The 26,898-nt window shown below is 41.6% G+C and overlaps 1 protein-coding gene and 1 long non-coding RNA gene across 3 annotated transcripts in view; one reads left to right on the top strand and one right to left on the bottom strand.

Moving 5' to 3' along the window:
• Positions 1-26,898, bottom strand: part of SLC28A2 (solute carrier family 28 member 2) — a 74,296-nt gene that overhangs the window by 9,649 nt on the left and 37,749 nt on the right. Inside the window, exons 1-8 of one of the 2 annotated variants that reach the window (XM_054451061.1) lie at positions 12,913-12,945; positions 11,896-12,039; positions 11,670-11,758; positions 3,097-3,188; positions 1,960-2,143; positions 1,196-1,337; positions 450-563; positions 54-131 (exon numbers count right to left, since the gene is read on the bottom strand). In XM_054451061.1, coding sequence (XP_054307036.1) covers positions 54-131; positions 450-563; positions 1,196-1,337; positions 1,960-2,143; positions 3,097-3,188; positions 11,670-11,758; positions 11,896-11,976 — 780 coding nt within the window. In that variant the 5' untranslated portion in view covers positions 11,977-12,039; positions 12,913-12,945. Of the gene's footprint in view, positions 1-53; positions 132-449; positions 564-1,195; positions 1,338-1,959; positions 2,144-3,096; positions 3,189-11,669; positions 11,759-11,895; positions 12,040-12,912; positions 12,946-26,898 lie in introns of those variants that run through there. The other variant, XM_054451062.1, reaches the window with a different exon arrangement.
• LOC129014086 (uncharacterized) lies at positions 9,195-13,629 on the top strand. The gene is made up of 4 exons (XR_008494116.1): positions 9,195-9,241; positions 9,835-9,872; positions 11,264-11,331; positions 13,119-13,629. It is a non-coding gene; the product is annotated as an uncharacterized LOC129014086 (long non-coding RNA).

Genomic DNA, 26,898 nt, shown 5'->3' with positions numbered 1-26,898 from the left:
TATTCCTCTACCCCTCCATAGACCATCATTCCTGCCCATAAAATAGGTATCACCTGAAAAGCAAAGACATCCTTGACCAGTATATCCCCAAAGACAAAACTGGAGCCAGCCACAGTGTAGTTCAGGAAAATCTGAAGGGAAAAAAAGAAAAAGACAGAATAAGAATGAAACCCAAAAGGACACACAGGAAGACGAGACCAGCCCCATGCGTCCTGAGGACCTACTGTTGCTACTGAGGTTGGCCTCTCTTTGACAGCCCAGGGGCAGGCTATGTCCCCATGAGCTCTTTATTCATATTCTTAGTTGTATCCTAGTACACTGTCTCCTTTCCCAACCAGATCTTCCACCACATCATTAACAAGATACAGCCTAATCTTCTCATGCTCCCCTCAAATCTCCTTTCTCTAGGATTCTAAAAGAGAAAAGCCCTCGCATTTAATTTCTCATACCTGGACCTGCTCTCCTAGCCACTGAAACGCACTATATCCAAGATCAGTTCTGATGACCAAGATCCCAAAGACAAACTGAAGACCTAGGCCCCAAAACACTGTCCTCCAGGACACCTAGGATCAATAAGAAAATTATTCCAATGTGAGTTCTGCTAGTCCATTACCTGGCTGGAGTTTTAAACATGTACTCTGGGTGGAACCAACCTAGAATATTAACAGTAAGTCTAGGGTCTGATGGCATAGGGAGCAGGGGCAATGGTAGGGAGAAACAGGGCAGTAATACATAAAAAGCCACATATGTTCATAAGGTTCTTAAAAAATGTGTCTAGAGGTTAGATGACCTTATACACACATATATGCATGCATACATACAAATAAAAGTTTTATAAATCAATATTTTAACAGTACTATCTGCAATGCGAACTGATTTTCTACTGTATTCTATTTTTCTTTCCTTCCTTATTTTTTTTCTTTTGTTCTTTCTTTAACACTGGCCTAGATTCGCAAAATTGGTATCAAGATTGATTAATGGATCACAATCTACAGTTTCAAAATAAGTGGTCTAGGGCCTCTGAGAATTTTTTAAACTTATCTTAGAAACAAAATTATCGAAGAGGCAAATTCTAGGGGTTGTTACGAACTTAGTTCTATGCCCTTGTAATTAATACTTGATGCATACACTTTATGATTATCACTTGGCCCTTGGCCATGTGTTGCTATACCCAACCCAAATACCCAAAACTCACTGCACTGTGGTGTTTGGAGCAGGCAAAGAGGATGAGGATGAACATGCAGATTCCTGCGAAGGGGATCAGCTGCTCTGGCCTTTGGGCTGTATCTAAAGCCAACCACAGTATAAGGCCAACCAAGGAGACTCCTGCAAACACCCTGAAGAAGGAATGCCAAGACCATGTCATCAACCCAGTGAATGAAAAACAAATAACTTATAGAGAGTCTGAAAGTTTTTCTCTCACTCCTGGCCTGTGATCAAAGGCCATGTTAGAGCTGTGGCTGCTATAGACTCCAGTTCAGAATATACACAACTGTAGGTTTTCTCTTTAAACTCTAAGGAATTTTAAAAGGCACCAGTGGGTGCAGGAAGTCTAGGAGACTAGAGAGAAAAAAGCATAAAAAGTATCAGGGAACTATGGGAGACACCAATGACCACCAAATCAATTTGATCGCTTAATGCAGCTGCAAGGCTCTGTGTTCTGATTACTTCACTGAAGAGGAGTATGATTTTTCTCATTTCTGACACTGGCCCTGATGACAATCAGACTAAAACTCTTCTCTGAAACTAAACTCCTCCTGCCCCGCAGCAATGTTGAGACCCAAGGCTACAAGAATCTGGACTGAGGTCCTGTGCTCAGAGGCCTGTTATTTTTCTCTGCGCTTTGGTTCTGAAAAGCATATGTGCGGGTCTGAGAGACTGCTCAGCAACTATCAAAAGAGAAAAAAGGAGGTGGACTGGGATAAGCTGTGAGGCCAGGTATTGAGATTCTTATCTTACCATTTCATCCAAAGCCGCAGGCGGGAGTTTTCAAAGGGCTTCAGACATCTTGTTAATTTTTTGCCCAGGAGCTTTTTCAGAAATGAGTGAACCAGGACAAAGATCACCAAGCAGGTGATGACAAACAAGGCCAGTGCCCTCTGGAAATTCAAGATGCAAGCTGCCAGGAAATAGGCAGCATAGGCTAAAAAGAGAAGAAGCAGAGTAAGGATCAGCAAGGCAGTGCTTCCAATGGGCAAATGAAACTCCAGTCATGAATGCCTGGGACTTACAGCAAGAAAAACCCTCCAGAGACCTTGCCACCCAGCCCTACTGTCAGACGGAGCTGCACTTCTTGAGGCCAGGATAGATGTCTAACTGTCCTCTTCTTGAGGATTCCCAAGGACAGTCTGACTTAATGCGAGGACTGCATATTTTCACTGGTCCCTAATGAAATCTCATTCCCTTCGATTTTATCTAATATCCTCTGTCTGTCCCTTGGAGTAGATTTGATCAGTGTTCACCATTAGACTCTTCAAAAGTCAGTCATCTCGCCTTGAAACTTTATTACCCCAGTCACTTTAACCTTGCCTCTGGAACACACCATGTAAACAAAGCTACCACTAGGAAGTGCAGCCATGTGGACCTCATCCCATGGCTCTCTTACTCATCCCAAATATAATTTTTGCTCCCACCATCCCAGCTGCCTCTTATTTTGACATCAAAGCCCCATATACCACTGATAGTATGTTTTAAACGGAGCTCTGCTGTCTTTTAAGAATATTTTATATCATTGATCTTACTAGTAAACCAGCAAATAAGTAAGGTATAATACAGGCTTCTGTCATAAAGGCTGCAAGAATCATGCACTCCACCAAATCAAGCCACTAAAAAAAGGATAAGCCCCCATTCTCTGAAATATTTTAAATCCGTCAAATAGTACACTTTTGAAAAATAGTTTATTCTCAGATTTCACTTGTTCCTACAAGTGCAGTTCAATACATTATGGTTCACCTATAAGTAGTTAAGATTGATACATCAAATAGCTTTTTAGATCAGTTTTGAATAAAAATGCCTTCCACCTGGTAATCACCTTGACACAAGGCAAATTTCTAAAATAACTGTGTTTCTCACTTTCATGAATTCTCAATATCTCACCCAAACACAACAGGCCCAACAGGATCTTCTTGAACAAGCTGGCGTGTGTTTTGCAGAAACTTCTTGCTTTGCTGAAAGGCCACTGACTCCTCCTAATAAGAACCCAAAAGTTAAGATACAAGAATTACTCCATCCCATTTCTATTAATTCAACTCTCAGAATTCAGATTACCTAACACAAGGCAGAATTAGCTCTTAGTCAATGAAGAATATTCTTCAGCCAGGAGGAAGTTAGGTAGTGTCCCACAATGCCAAAAAGGGCAAATCAAACCTTGCTAGTGGGCAGCAGGTCAGAATACCCTACTCACCCTGAACTAGCAATATCCTTGGTAGTCTCCTACCATAGAAGTGGGTACTGCTTATGTCAGGGATGTACTACTTTCCTTTCCCATTCTGAAAGGACAGGGGATTGCTAAGCTTCCATATTCACAAGAGGATCTTTTCTTCTTAGAGGCAATTTGGCCATCCCTCCCTAAAAACCAAACAAACCTATGGCCTTGAACAGTCAGCCAAATGTGCATTGACAGGAAGGAAAATGCTACCAACCTCAAGAATTGCTCTGGATGGGCAGGCCTGAGAGAAGAGGCCCAGCAAGTAGGGATATTCAAGTTTGACTTAAGAAACATGTATATAGTGCTTTCTCTATGCTGAGCTCTTTCTAAGAACTTAGCAAATACTAACTCACTGACTCCTCTTAAGACCCCTGGAGCTGTTACTATTAGCATTCCCATTTTACAGAGGTGGAAACTGAAAAACAGAGAAGTTAAATAACTTTCCCAAAGTCATAGAGGCTGTAAGGAGCAAACACAGAATATACACTCTGGCTTCAGCATCTGAGCTCTTAACCATCATTCTATGCCACGTCTTCCCTAGATTCCAGGGTTGCCTGTCTTTGCCACTCCTAAGTATGCTCAGCAAGCTGCAGCCATCTGAGCCAAAAGCTCTAATTTCCAAAATCTTGGAAGCTCCAAAGAAGGTGATCTCAGCAAGAAGGTCCCATTCTGGCAGTCATGCTGAGGCAGGGCAGCTTAGCCAGGGTTAGGACCAGCCATTAACTCCTAATGCCCTGGGGCTTTGGCCCATGGAGTTCCATGGCTGCCCCTCCCATCTAACACACTCCCAGTTCCTAGTCTTCCTTTTCATTCCTGCCCGCCTCCTGCCCCTTCTGCAGGGAGCCCAACCCTGTGTTAGCTAAGCAGAGTGTGTACTATGAGATACAGGTAAGCTGAGAAAGGAGAAAACAATGCTTATCACCATCTGACTGGATCAACTCAAGATGATTCTTTAGGATCTCAAGAACTCTGCTTTGCTTTGCTTTTCTTCTCTTTAAGAGACAAGGTCTCACTCTGTTGCCCAGGCTAGAGTGCAGTGGCATGGCGTGATCATGGCTCACTGCAACCTTGAACTCCCAGGCTCAAGTGATCCTCCTGCCTCAGCCTCCCGAGTAGCTGGGACTACAGGTGTGCACCACCATGCCCAGCTAATTTTCTTTTTTAAATTTTTGTAGAGATGAGGTCTTGCTGTGTTCCCCAGGCTGGTCTCAAACTCCTGGGCTCAAGTGATCCTTCCTCATTTTTCCATGCTTAATAGAGAAAGTAGTGAGTAAAAGGGGCAGCATACCTGAGGACATCATTATCTTTGGAACATCATTTGCAAAGTATATCAAGGAATGAATTTAATTTCAATCCTTGCCTTCCTATGTGTGCCAGATATCTTTGGTGTGCTCCTCCAGCACCACTCTCCACTCCACTCTGTGCCCTGGGAATTGAACTCATGTAAACTACATCAAGGTACTCCCATGTCCTCTGGCTTATCAGGTTGGGTTCTGCTACTGGGACCTCCACAGAAGATCAGAGTGTATGAAAAGACAGGTCAGTGTGTTGAGGAGGTCTTTTTATCTGACTTCCTGCCAGGTGCTCTTACATCTTATTCCTTCAGGCCTACGAATAGTAACTGCTCACTGCTTCAAGACTTTTGCTTCTTGCATTATCCTTTCTTTTGGTGTCACCATACCTCATACATATCTTTGTAATGGTCTCTTTGTAAATAAATTCTCCTATAATTATCTTAATTTAAGTATGCCATCTGTTTCCTGTTGGGACCTAAACCGATGTACTAGATAAAGCTGATTTAAAATTATATGCAGTCAAATGCTAGTTCAGTAAGCCTCCTGCAAAATAAGAGGCGGGCATGGACTAGTCCAAGAGTAGATATAAATTGCATGCCTAGAAAAGATTTCTTCCATCACCTCCTGACCACAACTCACTTATCATATAGTACTTACCATATAGCATGATATTGTCATTTTTCTGTTTACCTGTCTTTCTTAGGTTGTGAGCATATCAGGGAAAGGTGCATTTCTGTTTTTATCTTTGTATTCTTGGTGCCTAAGTTAGTACCTAGCACATACTATTATTGCTTTAGGTCGCTAACAAGTGCCCGGCCCATAATAGATGTTCAATAAGTGTTTGCTGAATAAAAGAATAGGTAGATAGATAAAACTCACAAAAATGATTTGCCTATATACTTGTGACAGATAGCTAGAAAGTATGAAAGAATATCATTTACAGTGGTAGCAACATCATCCAGGGTATTAATTTTGTACTTCTTTTTAAAATTGACAAAAATTGGCTGGGTGCAGTGGCTCACACCTGTAATCCTAGCTCAAGGAGGGAGGATCACTTGAGCCCAGTAGTTCAAGATCAGTGTGGGCAATATTGTGAGACCCCATCTCTAAAAAAAAATTAAAATAAAATTGACAAAAATTGTATATGTTTATGGTATACAACATGATGCCTTAAAATATATATACATTGTGGAATGGCTACATCAAGCTAATTAACACATGCATTACCTTACATACCAATTTTTTTAATGGCAAGTACTTAAAATGTACTCTTGTTTGTATTTCATCATTTATAAAATGTACTACTATTTTTATACACTAAGAAAGAAAAACACTGCCAATTAAAGACCTGAACAGGCACTTCACAAAAGAGAATATTCAGTGGCCAGAAAAAGCTGAAAAGGTGCACAAGTTCCTTAGCCATTAGGGAAATACAAAGCAAAGCTACAATGTGATAATACTACACACATACAATGGAGACAATGAAAAAAGACACTCTCTCATAACACTGCCAGGGGAGTGAAATTTGGTAAAAATATGTTTAGCATCTGTTAAAGCTACATAAACCTACACATACCCTATAGCATGGCAATTCCACTCCAAAGTATATACCCAATAGAAAGGTGTATTTATCTTTACTAAAAGACATGCACAAAAATGTTCATAGCTGCACTATAATAGCAAAAGCATAGAAACTACTAAAATTCAGACCCACAGTAAAATGAGCAGATAAACTGTGGTAGATTCTTACAATGAAATACTATACAGCAATTAAAAATGTACAAAGTACAATATATGCAATAATATGGAAGAATCTCCAAAACACAATGTAAAGCAAAAGAAGCCAAACACAAGAGTATATATGTGGTATATTTTCATTTAAAGTATAAATTAGACTTCCCATATAAAGTCCAAACACAGGCAAAATTAATCTATGATGCTAAAAGTCAGGATAATGATTACCCTTAGGGAGGCCGACTGAAAGGAAACATAAAATGGTTCTTGGGTACTGATAATGTTTTGGTTCTTCATCTGGGTGATGGTCATATGGGTGTATTCACTTTGTGAAAATTCATTAAGGCTTATATTTATTTTTCTGTATGCATGCTATGCTTTATTAAACATTACACTATAAAGGCAAAAAAAACTGTACCAGTTAAACTATGGCATGCAGTCCCAAAAAAATAAATTAATAATAATAATAAAATAAAATTTGACAAAAAAATATATATAGTATATGTATTTTTGAGACGGAGTCTCACTGTTGCCCAGGCTGGAGGGCAATGACATGATCTTGGCTCATTGCAACCTCCGCCTCCCAGGTTCAAGAAATTCTCCTGCCTCAGCCTCCCGAGTAGCTGGGAGAACAGGTGCCCACCACCATGCCCACATATTTTTGTATTTTTAGTAGAGACTGGGTTTCACCATGTTGGCCAGGCTGGTCTCAAACTCCTGACCTCAAGTGATCTGCCTGCCTTGGCCTCCCAAAATGCTGGGATTACAGGCATGAGCCACCATGCCCAGCCCCAAGGAATATTTTTTAAAGGAAAAACTAATGCAAATACATGAGCCATCAAGTTTTAATGTACATTGTAAACAGTGATATCATGTTAAGTACTCAGAACTGTGTCAATGAAACAAAAGATTTAAAAATAAATCCAAATCATCACATTAACTTAATAAAGTTGAAGCAACATCAGAATAGAGAAAGAACTCACAATTTAATAACTATTGCTGGAAAAATGGGTATCAGTATGGAAAAGCATCAGCTTAAAGCTACATGTCAGATTACTCCCTACAAAGCATCCTAGATCATCAGAGTTAATCAAACAAAAGAACAAGAAGAAAAAGAAATAAATACTTAAAAATCAATACAGAAACAAAACAGAATTGAAAAATGTACACATGAAGAAATTACAAAGTCTATTATCTAGATTATATACATAACTTATTAACGTATTTATTGAATTTTGAATGTTATGGAATTTTAAGTATAAACTATGGGTAAAGCATTGTTCCCAGTGTTATAGGAGACAAAAGGATGAAATAGACATTGATCTTGCCCTCAATGTATTTACAGTCCAGTATAGGGGATATAATGTACATGTAAGTCTGTAACAAAATGTCAAAAGCTTAAAGTGTTATGAGAGAGGGTCAGATAGAATGTTATGGAAGTTTGGAGAAAGAAGGGACCTCTTAGGACTGGGGCCAGTGAGGTTGAGGTGAGGAGAGGCAACATCAGGGAAAGTTTCATGGACATGATTGCTCTTGAGTTGAGCCTTAAAATATGTGTTGTATTTGGGCACAAAGACATAAAATGAAGACAGTACACTCAGAAGCAATGATGTAATGACATGCATGACATGGAGGCAGGAAATTGGGGATTACATATAAGGAACGGTTGATAGTTGACTTTCACTAGAGCATAGGGTGGTATTAGAAAGGGAATTGCAAGAGTTAATGTTGGAAAGTCAAGTTGGATACAGATCCTGGTTGAGGGGAAGAGGTTTTGGGGAGAATTGAATACCAGGCTGTGGAGTTTGGCTTTGTTCAGGAGCAACTGGGGAGCTACAGAGGTTTGTGATATAAGGGAGTTCAGACATACTTTAGGTAGTTTTGGTAGAAGCTATATAGGATAGATTGGCAGGAGGTGGGGAGAACTGGAAACAAGAAATCTATGTGGGTTCTATTAGAGTTGGTCAGGAGAAAGGAAATGAGGTTCAAAATCCAGAACTTACTTTAGTTGATAAAGAAAAGTAGGCCGGCCACAGTGGTTCACGCCTATAATCCCAGCACTTTGGGAGGCCAAGGTGGGCAGATCACCTGAGGTCAGGAGTTCAAGACCAGCCTGGCCAACATGGTGAAACACCATCTCTACTAAAAATACAAAAAAAAAATTAGCTGGGTATGGTAGCACGTGTAATCCCAGCTACTCGGGAGGCTGAGACAGGAGAACCGCTTGAACCTGGGAGGTGGAGGTTGCAGTGATCACACCACTGCACTCCAGCCTGGATGACAGAGTGAGACTCCGTTTCCAAAAAAAAAAAAGAAAAGAAAATCACACATAGAAATATGGAAAGTAAGGCAAATGGAGGAAAATGTGTAGCTTTACAAGAATTTAAAGAAATGCAAGTTAAGGTCAGGCACATGGCTCACACCTGTAATCTCAGCACTTTGGGAGGCTGAGACTTGAGGATTGTTTGGGCCCAGGAATTCAAGACCAGTCTGGGTAACGAAGTAAGACCTCATTTCTCAAAAAATAAAAATAAATGCAAGTTAGAACTTTAAGGCATGATTTTATATCTATGTAACTAGTTAACATGGTTTATATGAGAAAATATAAAGTCGATGAGACTTGAAGGGAACTGGACATGTCATATATCAGAGCAGTTTAAGGTGCCAACAACAGTCTGGCAAAAAAAAAAATACCAAGATCCTTTCAGCTAAGTACTAATATTATTCTTGTTTTACAGGGTGAAAACTGAGGTTTAGAGAGGGTAAATAACTTGCCCAAAATCTGGTAAGTGCTAGAGTCAGTGGTGCAGGGGAAGCTGGCCTGCGCTGGCTTGAGAGAAGTGATTGTTACATTTTCAGGAATTGTGCAAGCCATTACTAAAAATTAAAACTATATAAACGTACAATTAAATTACATTAAAGACAAAGGTAATAAATATTAAAAACTCATCATTTTCTAATTATTTTGCTACATTTTTCTGTTATGTGAGCTCATGAAGTTATTCATGTCTGCTGTATGTGTATGGTGGAAATTTTATATAATGATGTCCTCTGATAATCTCTTCCCAACTCTTTATTCAAGTAACCCTTTGGTTACTTGAAATCAGCCATGTTGAGAGTTTTTACATTACAGGCAAATACTATAAATAAAGTCTTAATTTATTATTTCATCTAGACTAAAGATTAGCAAGCTGTGGTCTGTGGGCTAAGTTCATCTCACCTTCTTTTTAAAAATTAAGTTTTATCAAAACACAGCCATGCTCATTTGTTTAGTATCACCTGTGGCTGCTTTCCTACGAAAATGGTAGAGTTTAATAATTGCAACAGAGACCACATCAACCACAAAACCAATAATATTTACTACCTTGTCTTTTATAGGAAAAGTTTGCCAGCCCCTGGTCTTACTCCTCATTAAGGTGAGCAAAAATATTAACCAACATTCATTGCAGAACTACACCTGGAGAGCCTGTTCTTTCTTCTTTTTTTTTTTTTTTCAAGACAGGGTCTCACTGTGTCCCCTAGGCTGGAGTACAGTGGCACGATCATGGCTCACTGCAGCCTTAATCTCCTGGGCTCAAGTGATCCTCCCACCTCGGACTCCTGGAGTAGCTGGGACTACAGGCACGCACCACCACACCCTGCTAATTTTTAAAAATTTTTGTAGAGGCTGGTCTCACTATGTTGCTCAGGCTGGTCTTGAATTCCTGGGCTCATGTGATCCTCTCACCTCAGCCTCACGAAGTGCTGGGATTACAGGCATGAGCCACTAGCCCAGTGGAGAGTCAATTCTTAAACATTTACTAGCATACCACTGTTCAAATATAGACCCAAGCAGTGTGACTTACATGATTAACGACCACACTGCTAAGTAAAATACGAAATATCATGTAAGCATGAAAAACTTACAAAGAGTTTACTGTCAATTCAGTATATATAAAACATGATAATATAAAAATTTTTAGAGAGAAGCAAATTGTGTATAAAACAATTAAAAATTTTAAGAAGTCACTGGGTAACTTTCAAAAATAAAGAGAAGAAAACAAATAAAAATAACCTTTTGTTTGGAAGCTGCTCTGAATCATCTCCATATATAGTCATGTGTTACTTAACAACAGGGATACATTCTGATAAATTCAACATTAGTCAATTTCATAATTATGCGAACATCTTAGAGTGTACTTATGCAAACCTAGATGGTATAGCTTACGACACATCCAGGCTATATGGTGGATCCTATTATTCTTAGGCTGCAAATCTGTTCAGCATGTTTCTGTACTTAATACTGTAGGCAACGATAGCACAATGGTAAGTATTTGTGTATCTAAACATAGAAAAGGTACAGTAAAAATACAGTAGTATAATTTTATGCGACCACCATTGTGTAATGATATACACCGTTGATATACATGATTATACACCATTGTATAATGCGGTCCATCATTGACTGAAACATCGTTATGTGGCTCATGACCGTATTCCCTTTAGAAGCTATCCAATATCCTCTTCTCAGCTTTTAGTGTATGACTTCTGCACTCTTTTATAAATACCCACTCTTTTCCAGACCATGGAACATTGCTTCCTTCCATATGATCTATTTTACTCAAAGAATTTTCTTTGACATTACTTCTGGGACCAGATCCATGAACAAATTCAAAGATTTTTCTCACTCCTCCTTCCTAGACCCCTGTTCACATAGCACTGTGGACTGTACCTTCTTCATTCTTGAGACTCTTCTCTTTTGACTTCTAAGATCTTTTTTACTGTCTTTATTATACTTATAATAAGTCCTTCTGTGTTTTCTCACCAGGTTTCCCTTCCTCTCCACCATTCCCAAATCTGAGTATTCCAGAAGAGCTACTTTTTTTTAATGATATGGTAAATTAATTTCTAAAAGGATTAAAATGAATACCTACCTGTTGTTATGAAAATAAATGTATAACATAAAGCAATCTGCAAAATAGTAAGCATACACTCAAAATCTGTTAGCCATTATTATTACCATTGTTATTATTTTTATTTTCAGTCCAACCAGCACTGATACTGCTGAACTCCTGTTGTTTATGGCACATGTTTAAGTTAATTAATTACGAAAGATACATATATATATGTACACATGGTAAGGTGGAGTGGTTGTGATAATACCACAAGCTGCCTGAAGGGGCAGCCCACCCTAGATCCTTTCCTAACTGAACAAGATTCCAAAACACCAGTACCTCTGGTGAGTGGAAGGGCCCAGTCCATCCCCCAGGCTGTGTCCTTGTGCGTCAGTCCTCTTGCTTCCCTCAGGCTCTACTTCTTTTTCCTACAAGCACAGGGAGCATTGCGATCAGTCACGGAGCCCTGCCAGGGATGATGGGGATTGAGAGCAGCCAAATACCCTTACAGGAGGCCATGCAGCAGCCCACAGCTCTGCAGAGAGAAACTAAACTGGTGAATTACCATGAGCTCCAGCCCCGGATTCTCTGTGCCAGTCTCCACTGTGGACAGAGCAATGGACTGTCTTCCACTTGCTTTCTTCATCTCCTGTTCTCCTCAACTGAAAAACATATTCAGGGCCAAGCCTGAAAGATTGGTCATTCTGTCCTGTGGGGATGGGGAGAATTTTTAGGACCAGTTACCCATGGAAAACGCAAAACTAAAAGTCTTTGAAGGCTTAGTTGATTTCTTTAAGAACTGAGAATTGAGAAGATTGGATGTGTAATTTTTATATAATAAATAATGAAAAATAAAATCCTATTTCGTCTTGTGAATAGCTAAAGAAGGGACAGTAAGATAGGAGAAGAGAAATGAAAGGCAGTGGAATTGAAATGAATCAGTGGGCCACCCAGGGCCCCAGGATCTGGGCTATAAAGGTTCCTACTTGGACCCTCAAAGGAAGAGTCATAGGGTAACTACTCCTTTTAGCCCCGGGGAGGCCCCACTGAGCTTGCTGAGTAAGAAGGAAACAGGGAGGAAGGCAGTTGGGAAGACCCAGACCCTAAAGTATTGCTGAACAGACAACAATTAACAGGCCTTCAAATTCCTGACTATAATGTAGCATAAGAATTGTTTTTTATGCCCCAGAGAGAACTCCTCATCAGTGAAATTAACAAAACTTACATTTAAAATAATTAGTATGAATGTTAATGATCCCAAGTAGTTTTTAAACAAAATAAGCAAACATTTGGGCCTCAGAATAAGCAAATTTAATACATGGACATTCACAATTAGAATATAAGTTCATTCTGAGATATTTCTTTACTTTGCAGAAAATTCCCTTCCCCATGGAATTGCTTTTAAAAATGTGATCTCTTCAAGCATTTGAAGTATAATTTCATTAAACACACATAACCAACTTATATTGTGTAAATTAGGGCCTTCCTGACTAGGCACAAAACTACCTGCTTTTGGTTTAAATATGATCTCTTTAAAAATTTGTAAATTAGGCACCTGCCCTCCCCAAACACCTTTACTTACCCCAGCTTGGGGAATTGATTCCCTCTGGCTCCTCAGTGAATGACTGAAAGAAAAGCTCAGCTGCGAGGGAGGAGGGGCAGCTTGGGTGGGGCATGGGGGCTTTCCTGCCATTGGTTAGTTTTATGTCTTGGGCCCTCCTTCGCTGAGCCTGCCCTCACTGTAGAGGAGGATTGCACCTCTCAAGTTAAATATTATATGTTTTTAAGACTGTTTTGCAGGCCTAAGGCTTCTGCAGAGGTGGCGCCCGCCCGTAATCCCAGCACTTCGGGAGGCCGAGACGGGCGGATCGCTTGAGCCCAGGAATTTGAGACCAGCCAGGGCAACATGGCGAAACCTCATCTCTACAACAAATACAAAAATTAGCTGGGCGCGGTGGCACACGACTGTGATCCTAGTTACTCGGGAGGCGGAGGTGGAAGGATCCCTTGAGCCTCTGGAGATGGAGGTTGCTGTGAGCTGTGATTGCACCGCTGCACTCCAGCCTGGGCGACAGAGTGAGACCCTGTCAGAAAACAAAACAAAACAAAACAAAAGAATTCTGTAAGAACTTCCAACAGGTACATTCCTGTAAGCATTATCCACCACTGGACTAGGCACTGGGTAGCCTGTAAAATACAGTAAGAGCCATCTCTGCACCCAGAAAATTTACCATCATTTTGTGCTGGAAAGACATGCCCTAGAAAACAGTAGACAGCACGACTGTACATGATTCGATGCCAAATGACTGCTAGGAATTATTTTATTAATCCATTCAACAAATATTTATTGAGTAACCACTATTAGCCAGCCACCGTTTTCCATATGAGGACATAAAAATGAGTGAAACAAGGTCTCTGCCATCAAAAAATGAACAGATCAGTGAGGAAAGACGGATGTGTCAAGAAAGGCTTTGCAGGTCGAGCGCGGTGGATCACGCTTGTAATCCCAGCACACTGGGAGGCCGAGGCGGGCGGATCATTTGAGGTCAGGAGTTCGAGACCACCCTGGCCAACATGGCGAAACTCCATCTCTACCAAAAATACAAAAATTATCCAGGCATGGTGGTGTAGGCTTGTAATCTCAGCTACTCAGGAGGCTGAGGCAGGAGAATCATTTGAACCCAGGAGGCAGAGATTGCAGTGAGCCATGATCATGCCACTGCACTCCAGCCTGGGTGAGCGAGACTCCATCTCAAAAAAAAAAAAAGAGAGAGAGGGAGAGAAAGACTTTGCAGAGCTGGTAACACTTATCCTGGCCTGGAAAGAAAGGAAGAAAGAAAGCTTTCTATGACGCCCTCTGGATAAAACTTAGGACCCCTCCCTGCACTCTGATTGCACCATGTTGTTGCTGGACCCTATAGAGCACATACCATCTCCTACTAGACAGTGATCTCCTCAAGCACAAGCTCTCTGTCTTTTTTTTTTTTCCTTAGACAAAGTCTTGCTCTGTCACCCAGACTAGAGTGCAACGGCACTATCATGGCTCATTGCAGCCTCTAACTTCTGGGCTCAGGTGATCCTCCCATCTCAGCCTCTGGAGTAGCTGGGACCACAGGCGTGTACCACCACACCTGGCTAAGTCTTTTTTAAAATTTTCTGTGGGGATAGTGGTCTCAATATGTTGCCCAGTCTGGTCTCAAACTCCTGGGCTCAAGCCATCCTCCTGCCTTGGCCTCCCAAAGTACTGGGATTATGGGTATGAGCCACTGCGCCTGGCCAGGTTCTCTATCTTGTTCTTCACTTTATCCCCAGGCTCAAGGCCCACCACAATATTATTAGGCAATCAATAAATATTTGTAAAATATGTGAAAACAACATCACCACCACAGATTCTGGCTTAGATTATTTGGTATGTAGATGCGGATTCCAATCACCAAAGTAAGGACACATTTCTATTTCCCCAGTTCTGCGTGTGTATGTGCACAGACGTACACAGAATCCCTCACAGAGTAGATGTATGTTGTATTCTGGATCGAGAGCAACTCACTTTACCTCTCTGGGCCTCTTCAGTCTTTCCCACCCTGCCTAATCCTATTTCATAAGATTATAATGAAAATTAAGTAATTTAATACAGAAGAAAGAACTTGGAAAAATATTACATGACTTTGAAATTGTGGAGCACTGTTGTAAGATCTTATATTAATTCAGGAAAATAAGACACCAGTGTTGAAAGTAAACCTGCTTACAGATATTTTCAAGCTATTGTCCTATATGTCAATATGACTGTGAAGTATCTCTTACTCATTCTATCTTATACATATATCTTATATCTTTTTGTATATTTTTAAATACATATATACATGTAAATCTTGTATATATGATATATGTATAAGATAGAATGTATACAAAAATATATAAGATTACAAAAGGATATATATCATACCTTTTTTTTTTTTTACCTTATTTGTGTACATATGAATGTATTTATTTTAGAGACAGTGTCTTGCTTTGTCATCCAGGCAAAGCAAGTTCGGTGGTGAGATCATAGCTTACTGCAGCCTGAAACTCCTGGGCTCAAGTGGTCCTCCCGCCTCAGCCTCCTGAGGAGCTAGGACTATAGGTGTGTGCCACCACGTCCAGCTAATTTTTAAATTTTTATTCGGTAGACCCAGGATTCTCACTATGTTGCCCAGGCTGGTTTCGAACTCCTGGCCTCAAGCAACCTTCCCACCTTGGTCTCCCAAAGTGTTGGGATACAGGCTCCAGCCACCACGCCCCAACAGTTTTTACCTTAAATAATTGCCACTTCTGGGGCTAAGTCCAAGCATAATGATAGGCACAGATCTAGTATTCTGTTCAGGTGAAATGATGCCAGTGATCACACCTCTGTCTTCTCTCACCCTCTCTCTTCCCTTTTTCTTTCCTTATAGAAGATGTAAAAACCCATATCTTCATCTTCTAAGTGCAGGCCATAGTACTCCTCTCACTTTCCCAAGGGATGCAGATTTCTTTTAAACACAAATATTGACATAACCCAACTGCCAAGAGGAAGAGATTTAACCTAGCAGGTACCTCCCCTTGATTAACTGACTTGGGCCCCATTGTTTGTTTTTTGCCTTATCACATATAGTTTGATGGATAAACTGTCTCATATTACAGATCAGGAAGAATAAAGTGAGTTACCCAGAGTCAAAAGCTAGTTAGTGACTAAGCCAAGTCTATATCCTGAGTCCCTTACTCCCAGTTCTAAGCTATTTCTGGGCTGCAGGGTTAAACATAAATAAGAGATCCTCTGTTTCTACAGCATTTTATAGTCTTTCAAAAGATTTTTCTATACTTTCACTATCCTCGTAATATTCCTGTAAGGTAAGCAAGTCAGCTACTAATCCTATTTTAGATCAAAAGAAAAAAAAACAGACTCAAAGAAGATGAGGAATTTGCCTAAAGTCATACAGTTAGTCAGGGGAGAGCCAGGATGAGAGGCTAGCTCTGGTCATTTCTGTGGAAGTTGAAACTTATAACTGTCCTAAAGGTTGTAACTCTCCTAAAGCCTAGAGGTTACTCCTAGAAAACGAGGTGGCCTGCCAAAACCCATCTGAGAAATAAATACGATGTAAGTAATAGATGGTTTTATCCTTTCTGCTTTTATATCTCCTTCAATTACTGGTAGAAGCAGGCAGAACTATGGAGAGTATAGGGACTTAAAATTTTGGTCTTAATAGAGTAGCTGGCATTTAACTCACCCTCCTGTTGAAAACAACTAAAAAGACTGGACAAAATATATAAAATAACAGTTTGAAGGCACTGCAGAACAACAAATAGCAGCAGGACTTGAGAAGTCTACAATCCTTGAGAGAAGCCCAAGAGAGCTGAGCTCTGGCAGGGCTGGCTCAGGCTTGTAACCCCAGCATTTTGGGAGGCCAAGGCACAAGGATCTCTTGAGTCCAGGAATTTGAGACCAGCCTGGGAAACATGGCTGAGGATGGTGGTGCATGCCTGTAGTCCCAGCTACTCAGGAGGCTGAGGCAGGAGGCTGGCTTGAGCCCAGGAGTTCAAGGCTGCAGTGAGTTGTGACCATGCCACTGCGCTCCAGCCTTGGCAATAGAGGGAGACCCTGTCAAAAAAAAAACAAAAAAACGGATTTGTGCTCCAGCTCCACATTCATCCTAGCTCCTATTTTGAGGACATTTTATTTTTCAAATCAGAATGCAGACAAATAATATTTGGGACAGCCAAATGGCTGTACTTTTTGGGAGAATAATGAAAAGAACCACAGGCCGGGTGTGGTGGCTCACGCCTGTACTCCCAGAACTTTGAGAGGCCGAGGTGGGTGGATCACCTGAGGTCAGGAGTTCGAGACCAGCCTAGCCAACATGGTGAAACCCCACCTCTACTAAAAATACAAAAAATTAGCCAGCTATGGTGATGCACACCTGTAGTCCCAACTACTTGGGAGGCTGGGGTGGGAGGATCACTTGAACCCGGGAGGCAGAGGTTGCAGTGAGCTGAGATCATGCCACTGCACTCCAGCCTGGGCAACAGAGCGAGACTCTGTCTCCAAAAAAAAAAAAAAAAAGAATTAAAAAACAACAACAAAAAAAGACGGGCCGGGCGCAGTGGCTCACGCCTGTAATCCCAGCACTTTGGGAGGCTGAGGCAGGCGGATCACCTGAGGTCAGAGGTTAAAGACCAGCCTGGCCAACATGGCAAAACCTTGTCTCTACTAAAAATACAAAATTAGCTGGGCGCAGTGGTGCATGCTTGTAATCCCAGCTACTCAGAAGGCTGAGGCAGGAGAATCACTTGAACCCGGGAGGCGGAGGTTGCAGTGAGCCAAAACTGTGCCACTGCACTCCAGCCTGGGTGACAGAGTGAGACCCTGTCTCAAAAAAAAAAAAAAAAAAAAAAAAAAAGCCAGAATACAGAAATACACACCTCTCAAATCCCTCTACCTTATTCTTTTTTTTTTTTTTTTTTTTGAGACAGGGTCTCACTCTGTTGCCCAGGCTGGAGTACAGTGCACAATCTTGGCTCACTGCAGCCTCGATCTTCTGGGCTCAAGCAATCCTCCCACCTCAGCCTCCCAAGTAGCTGAGACTACAGGTGTGTGCCACCATGCCTGGCTAATTTTTTAATTTTTTTTTTTTTTTTTTTTTTTTTTTAGCAGAGATGGGGTCTCACTATGTTTGTTGCCCACGCTAAAATTCTTTCCACATTAAAGCATAATTTTTTTACTTGGATAGGTATTAACCATTAAAACCATCACATTCATAGGAGTGTGTTGCCTAAAATTTGTGTTATAAATACAATGGAAATGTTTAAAAATCTTTATAAGTAATAAAGGTTGCTACTGACTTGGGTCAGAGGCAATGCAAGTAGAAAAAAAAAAAAAAGAAGAAAGACCATGGGCAAAATAGGAGACTTGGGAAAGTTCCCCTCATGGTGCAGGCCTGGAAAAGGTGAGCAGGTATCACTGCAGGAAAGACACAAAGCTCTACCTGGATTGTTCTCTTCTATCTCCCCTGCAAAACTGCCTTGGATCACTGGGAGAGGGGAAAAAACTTGCCACCCTTGGGCCACAGGTGAAGACTCATTGCTGAGAGAAGTGAACAGAAAAAAAAATTTCTACCTCTGAAAGAGAGGCAGAAAACTGCCCTGGACCAAGGCCATTAGAGATTTCCTATTGCTGATGGAGGGAAGATTGCTAATAATGCCCCACCTTCAAGACCCAGGGACATAATACCTGTGTAAGATTGAGGATGAGCCTGTAAAACAGAGGGCACTCTCCTTCTCCACACCAGGATATCAAGAGTTGAGTAGAAAGTAACAGGCATTTACTTCTGTAAAGTGGGCGGGGGAATGTGTGGAGAGGGCCTTCTCTAAGGCATAGGTGCGAAGAAAAGACTTAAAGCTGAAGCTCAAGCAGTTATTGAGAAAAATCTTCATACAAGCCACCAACTTAATTCAACAAGTCCAGCTCAACTTTTCACTAGATCAACTCAACCCCAAACACTAAGGATTTAGCTAAAGAAAGCACATGCCTAGCTGAGCATGGTAACTCAAACCTGTAATCTTAGTGCTTTGGGAAACTGAGGCAGGAGTATCACTCGAGGGCAGGAGTTTGAGACCAACCTGGGCAATATAGTGAGACCCTGTTTCTACAAAAAGAAAAAAAAAGGCTAACATTTGCCAGGCATGGTGCCATATGCCTGTAGTACTAGCTACTCAGGAGGTTGAAGCGGGAAGATCCTTTGAGCCCAGGAATTCCAGGCTGCAGTGAGCCAGGACTGTACCACTGCACTCCAGACTAGATGATAGAGCAAGACCCTGTCCTAAAACAAAAAAAACAAAAAAAAAAACCTAATATGATTTGGATCTGTGTCCCCACCCAAATCTCATGTTGAAATGTTATCCCCAGGCCAGGCTCAGTGGCTCACACCTGTAATCCCAACACTTTGGGAGGCTGAAGCGGGAGGATCACTTGAGGTCAGGAGTTCGAGACCAGTCTGGCCAACATAGCAAAATCCGTCTCTACTAAAAATACAAAAATTAGCTGGGCATGGTGGTTGAGGCAGGAGAGTTGCTTGAACCCAGGAGGCGGAGGTTGCAGTAAGCCAAGATCGAGCCACTGAACTCCGGCCTGGGTGACAGAGTGAAACTCTGTCTCAAAAAAATATATATATAATCCTCAAAGCTAGAGGTGGGGCCTGGTTGGGGGTGATTGGCTCGTGAGGACAGAGTTCTCATGAATGATTTAGCACCGTCTTCCCTTGGTACTGTATGTGAGTGAATTCTCATGAGATCTGGTGTGCGGCACCTCCCCCTCTCTCTCATTCTCCTGCTCTGGCCGTGTAAGATGAGCCTGCTTCCCCTTTGCCTTCTGCCATGATTGTAAGTTTCCTGAGGCCTCCTTAGAAGCTGAACAGATGGCTAACATCATGCTTCCTGTACAAGCTTCAGAACCATGAGCCAATTAAACCTCTTCTCTTTATAAATTACCCACTGTCAGGTATTTCTCCATAGCAATGCAAGAACGGACTAACACAAAAGCATATGCCCATTTTCAGGCATAAAAGCAATTTATCCCAGTTTCTACTGTTCTACACAAGATGTCTGGCCTACAACCAAAATACTTATGACAAAAAAGGAAAAACAAACAAACAAAAACCACACTATCAAGAGATAATGCAACGACCAACTGGAATCGGATATAATCCATACGTTATGACTGTTACATGGGAAGAGTTATTTATTTTTAACTGAAAAAGTAGGTGATTTTTATTTTTATTAACTGTTAAAGCAACTTTATTTATTTATTTTTATTTATTTATTTTGAGATGGCATCTCGCTCTCTCATCCAGGCTGGAATGCAGTGGCACAGCCTTGGCTCACTGCAACCTCCGCCTCCCAGGTTCAAGCAATTCTCCTGCCTCAGCCTCCCAGTAGCTGGGATTATAGGCACCCACCACCACACCCAGCTAATTTTTGTATTTTTAGTAGAGATGAGGTTTCACCATGTTGGCCAGGCTGGTCTTGAACTCCTGACCTCAAGGCTGGTCTTGAACTCCTGAACACCCACCTTGGCCTCCCAAAGTGCTGGGATTGCAGGTGTAAGCCACCTTGCCCTGCCTGTTAAAGCAACTTTAAAACTAAGGAGATAGTTTTCCTTATCATTTTTAAGTTTAAAGACTCACAAATGCAGTTAATTATACAAAATTAACTACATGATTCTACTAAAAGTATACACTAAAACCATCATCATAGCTTCTAACTACAGTTGACCCTTAAACAGCACAGATTTGAATTGTGTGGGTCTGCTTTCATGCAGATTTTCTTCTGCCTCTGCTGCTCCTCAGATAGCAAGACCAACCCCTCCTCTTCCTTCTCCTCCTCAGCCTATTTGATGTGAAGACAGTGAGGATGAAGACCTTTAAAATAATCCACTTATTATATGGAGAATTTAAAATAATTAAGATTAACATGTTAAAGGCTCTAGTGGAAAAGGAGGAAAACGTGCATAAAGAGATGAGGACTGACTGGGCGACATGGCTCATGCCTGTAATTCCAATACTTTAGGAGGCCAAGGCAGGCAGATCACTAGAGGTCAGGAGTTTCAGATCAGCCTGGCCAACATGGTGAAAGCTCACCTCTACTAAAACTACACAAAAATTAGCCAGGCATGGTGGCATGTACCTATAGCCTCAGCTACTTAAGAGGCTGAGGCAGGAGAATCACTTGAACCTGGGAGGTGGAGGTTGCCGTGAGTCGGGATTGTGCCACTGCACTCCAGCCTGGGCAACACAGTGAGACTCCATCTCAAAAAAAAAAAACTGTCAGGAGAGAAGAAAACTATGAGAAAGGACCAAATGAAAGTGCTAAAAATAAAAAAAACATGGTAACAGATATGAAGAATGGCTCTGACAGGCTCATTGGCAGACTCAGTTTAACTAAGAAGAGAAACAGTGAACTTAAAAACAAGTCAAATCCCAGTGTCATGGTGCACATCTATATTCTCAGCTACTTGGGAGGCTGAGGTGGGAGGATTGCTTGACCCTAGGAGTTCTATCTTCCCCTTTTATCTCTTCTTTCTGGGACTCAAATTAAATGTACACCAGGCCACTTAATGATATTTCATGAATCTCTAATATGGTGTTCTCTCTTTTTCTTCCAGTCTTTTTTTCTCTGTATCTTTCAGTTTGATAGTTTCTATTTCTATGTCTTCGAGTTCACTAATCTTTTCTTCTACGATGTCTAAGCTGCTATTAATCCTTTCCAGTGTACTTTTCATTTCAGATATTGTATTTTTCATATTCAGAGGTTCTATTTCTTTCTTTCTTTCTTTTTTTTTTTTTTTTTTTTGAGGTGGAGTCTCACTCTGTCAGCCAGGCTAGAGTGTAATGGCATGATCTCGGCTCACTGCAACCTTTGCCCCCGGATTCAAGTGATTCTCTTGTCTCAGCCTCCCAAGTAGCTGGGATTACAGGCACACACTGCCACGCCCAGCTAATTTTTTGTATTTTTAGAGACGGGGTTTCACTATGTTGCCCCGGCTGGACTCGGACTCCTGAGCTGAGACAATCCACCCACCTCAGCCTCCCAAAGTGCTAGAATTATAGGTGTGAGCCACCACGCCCGGCCCAGAGTTCTATTTCAAATCTCTTTTTATGTCTTTCATTTATCTCTCCATTAAGCTCATTACTTCCTCTACCTTCTTTAACATAATTTAATGTATAAGGGATGTATTAAAATACCTGTTTTAGCTGGGCGCGGTGGCTCACACCTGTAATCCCAACACTTTGGGAGGCCAAGGAAGGTGGATCACCTGAGGTCAAGAGTTTGAGACCTGTGAGAAAGAGAGTTTCTGGGGTGCCAGTTGAGTTGGTCTCCCCTGTGTGAGACACCTATTGGAAGCCATGGGCGGCCTCTGAGGAGAAAAGTCTCCTTGTTGCCTTCATGTCTTTATGCCCCAAGAGCATAACCACTCAGTGGCATTCCACAGGTTGCTCAGGGAGATAACACTCCCTTGAAGCAGTGGAGTATAATCAAACATCTTGGCTCCTCCTGAAACCCGCTCCAATCCATTTCAGTCCCGATAAGTTAAAGATCTTAAGTAGTTTAGACACACGCCTTTGTTCAAGGAAATTCACAGAAACCGCCACTGCTATACAGCTTATCAAATGACTCATGAGTTCTCCTTCACTGATTAATCATTTTCCTCATCTCTTCCTCCCCCTCTCATCTGCCCTAAGAACAAAGAGCTTGTAAACCAATAAAGAATAAAGAGCTTGTAAACCCGAGAGCTCTGGGCTATGAGCAAGCCTCCGACGCTCTGGTCCCCTGGACCCGCCTTTTAAACACTTATTCTATATCTTTCTAACTCCTTTGTTTTCTCCAGACTTGGGATACCTGCTGGGTGGTGTGGAGCTGGTTTCCCCAACATCTGGCGCCCAACATGGGGCTCCCCACAATCTCTACAGATAATCTGGTGAAGAGACGCCAGAGTGTGGAAAGTGGGGGACGACTGATGAAGGATGCCTGAGTACGTTTTTACTTCAGGCTCTATGGGTAAGTAGGGAACTTGGAGAATTCCAGGGTAACCTCGGGAAAATATGGGTCAGGCTGAAAGTAAGTTTGTTAATTACTAACCCTGGTGCAGCAGTTATTGCGCCGCAGTGGGGGGTAATTGTGAGTACCCAAAATCTCACATCTTTGTTCCATCTCGTAGAAAAGTATTCTCCTCGGTTCCTGGAATATGGAACCATGAATGTAAAAGATTGGGACAAGGTTGGATCAGACTTAAAACGAGCACAAGAGGGCTACGATATTCCTTTCTCCGCTTGGTCTTTGTGGTCAGCAATTAAAACAGCACTAGAGCCCTTCCACACTGAGGAGGAGGAGAAGGAGTTTCAGGATGACATAGAAAAGTTTAATAATCAGGAGTCTGATGATCAGCAAAGTGAACTATCACAGTCTAGTTTAAAAAAGGGGGAGAAACGGGAAGCTATATATGCTAACCTCCAAAAACTTATGGAAGAAACAGTTCCACCTACTGCAGAAATAGTGCCACCTACTGCGCCTTTAGGGGAAGGTCCGGAATGGCCACCCCCGCCTCAGCCTTATGAATTTTTGAAATGAGCGCCTGAGATGCGGCGTGCTGCTCCCATTGTTGCATGCCCCACCATTAACTGTGGCAAAGGGAAGCTTCAGGCTGGCCCAACAGCCAATTACAGTGAGGGAATGATCCATGCTTGTCCACCTGTTAATTGTAGTAGAGGAATGCTGCAAGCCAGCCCAAATACAAATTATGGCACAGGGACAATCCAGGCATCCATCTGCCAGGCATGAGAAATCAGGGATTTGGATGCTTGGCAGTTTCTGGTAATTATTTCACCAGCTGAGGAGCACAGAGAACATGCTCAAGCATGCTAGGAGCCATTTCCTTTTAAAATATTAAAAGACTTAAAGCAAGCAATAGGACAATATGGGCCAAATTCTCCTTATGTTCATTCCTTGTTACAATCTGTGGCTTATAACAGGCGTTTAATACTTATGGATTGGGAGGCATTAGCCCAGTCCACCCTGTCCCCCTCTCAATTTCTCCAATTTGAAGCCTGGTGGACAGATGAAGCAACAAATCAGGCATGCAGAAATGCTCAAGCTCAACCTCCCGTTAATATCACATCTGATCAATTGCTTGGAATCGGACAGGCATGAGGTACTATAAATCAACAGATGGTAATGGGTGATGAGGCTGTTGATCAGCTCAGAAGTATATGCCTAAGAGCCTGGGAAAAAATTCATGACCCTGGTACTACTTATCCTTCTTTTAACTCAGTTCGACAGGGTCCAAGGGAGCCTTATCCAGATTTTATCGCCCATTTGCAAGACACAGCTCAAAGGCTGTTTTGGATTCTCATGCCAGGAAAGTTCAACTGCTTGCTTATGAAAATGCTAATACAGAATGTCAGGCAGCAATTAGACCTATTAAGGGAAAGGCAGATCTACATGAGGAAAAAAACTTTAAGTGAATACATTAAAGCCTGCAGTGGCATTAGGGAGCACTTATATAAGGCCATCCTCCTTGCTCAGGCAATGGCTGGACTAAGGGTAACAAAAAACACACGAGTGTTCCCTGGATCTTGCTATAATTGTGGACAGATAGGACATACAAAAAGAGAATGTACAAAGAGCCAAAAAAGGCAAAACTCAGGAGGAAAAAGCAGGGAACCAGGTACCTGTCCTAGATGTAAAAAAGGAAAACACTGGGCTAATCAATGTCATTCAGAGTTTGATAACAGAGGACAGCCCTTGCTGGGAAACAGACAGAGGGGCCAGCCCTGGGCCCCAATTCAAAATGGGGCATTCCCAATTCAGGATGGGACATCCCTGACTCCAAACAGTGTTCCCGGCCCAGCCTGTCCCTGTACAAATATACAGCAATTGTCCACCTCCACAGCTAAAAGCAGGGCAGTAGATTTATGCTGTACTGAAGCCATATCCCTCCTTCCTGGGGAGCCTCCTAGGAAGGTCTCAATGAGAGTTTATGGCCCATTGCCAAATGGCACAGTGGGACTTATACTGGGAAGGTCCAGCTTAAACTTAAAGGGAATTCAAGTACATACTGAAGTAGTGGACTCTGATTGCCAGGGAGAAATTCAAATTGTTATCTCCTCCACTGTTCCCTGGAGTGCTAATCCAGGTGACAGAATAGCTCAACTGTTGCTTTTACCATATGTTAAATTAGGAGAAAGCTCAGAAAAAAGAACGGGAGGATTTGGAAGCACAAATTCAGCAGGCAAGGCTGCCTATTGGGTAAATCAAGTCTCTGACAATAGTCCTATTTGTATGGTCACTATTCAAGGAAAACAATTTGAGGGTCTGGTCGACACAGGAGCAGATGTGTCGATCATAGCTCTTTATCAATGGCCAAAAAACTGACCCAAACAAAAGTCCCCAGTGGGTCTTGTTGGGGTCAGAACTACTTCAGAAGTTTTCCAAAGTACTTTCACCTTACCATGTCTTGGTCCAGAAGAACAGGAAGGCACAATACAACCTCTAATTACATCCATTCTTGTTAACTTATGGGGGAGAGATCTGCTTCACAAATGGGGCAGAGAAATTTCAGTCCCTTCTCCCTGGTATGGTCAAGCTAGTCAAAAAATAATGTCAAACATGGGCTATGTTCCCGGAAAAGGCCTAGGAAAACAGGAGATGGGCATTATTGAACCCATACAGGTTACTGTAAAAAATGACCAAACAGGATTAGGTTACCATTTTTAGGGGCAGTCACTGTTGAGCCTCCAAATCCTATTCCCTTAAAATGGAAGACCCAAAATCCTGTTTGGGTCAAGCAGTGGCTGCTTTCTCAGGAAAAATTGGGGGCCTTACAGGAATTAGTCAAAGAGCAATTAAACAAAGGAAACATTGAGCCCACATTTTCTCCATGGAATTCGCCAGTGTTTGTAATAAAGAAAAAAATGCGGCAGATGCCACATGCTAACCAACTTACAAGTGGTCAGTGCAGTCATCCAGCCAATAGGGGCCCTGCAGCCAGGGCTTCCATCCTTCACCATGATTCCTAGAGACTGGCCATGAATAATTATAGATTCAAAGTATTGCTTTTTTAATATTCCTCTAGCAGAGTCCAATTTTGAGAAATTTGCTTTTACTATTTGTGCTATGAACAAACAACAAGGAACCAGCAGCCAGATATCATTGGAAAGTCCTGCTGCAGGGTATGTTGAATAGTCCTACTATTTGTCAAACTTTTGTGGGGAAGGCTATTCAACCTGTGAGAGATCAGTTTCCCGATTCATATATCTTCATTATATGGATGACATATTGTGTGCAGCCGAAAATCAAGACCAACTTATTCAGTGTTATTCATATTTACAGGAGGTGGTAGCCAATGCTGGATTGTTCATAGCACCAGATAAAATTCAAATGGTCACTCCTTTCCAATATTTGGGAATGCAGTTTCAGGAAAGGGCAATTAAACCCCAAAAGGTTCAAATTCAAAAAGACTCTCTGAAAACTTTAAATGATTTTCAAAAATTATTAGGGGATATCAATTGGATTCGACATACTTTGGGAATCCCTACCTATGCTATGTCTAATCTGTTCTCTATTTTAAGAGGAGACCCTGCTCTCAATAGTAAACAAGAACTGACTCCTGAGGCTGCCAAAGAATTACAAATGATTGAAGAAAAAAATACAACAGGCCCAGGTTAATAGAATAGACCCAAGTTTACCATTACAGTTCATTGTGTTCCCTACTCTCCATTCTCCTACAGGGGTTATAGTTCAGAGTAAGGACTTAATTGAATGTTCTTTTCTTCCTCACAATACTGTTAGAACACTCACAGTATACTTGGACCAGATCGCAATCTTGATTGGGCAAGCTCGCCTTAGAGTTGTTAAACTTTGTGGCTCAGATCCAGATAAGATTATAGTTTCAATGAATAAAAATCAGATTCAGCAAGCCTTTGTTAATTCAGTCAATTGGCAAATAAATTTAGCTGGCTTCATTGAAGTTCTTGACAATCATTATCCAAAAAACAAAATTTTT

Source organism: Pongo pygmaeus, chromosome 16 (assembly GCF_028885625.2).
Source record: "Pongo pygmaeus isolate AG05252 chromosome 16, NHGRI_mPonPyg2-v2.0_pri, whole genome shotgun sequence".
In the NCBI taxonomy this organism is placed as follows: domain Eukaryota; kingdom Metazoa; phylum Chordata; class Mammalia; order Primates; family Hominidae; genus Pongo; species Pongo pygmaeus.
This window is presented reverse-complemented; position numbering and strand designations above follow the sequence as displayed.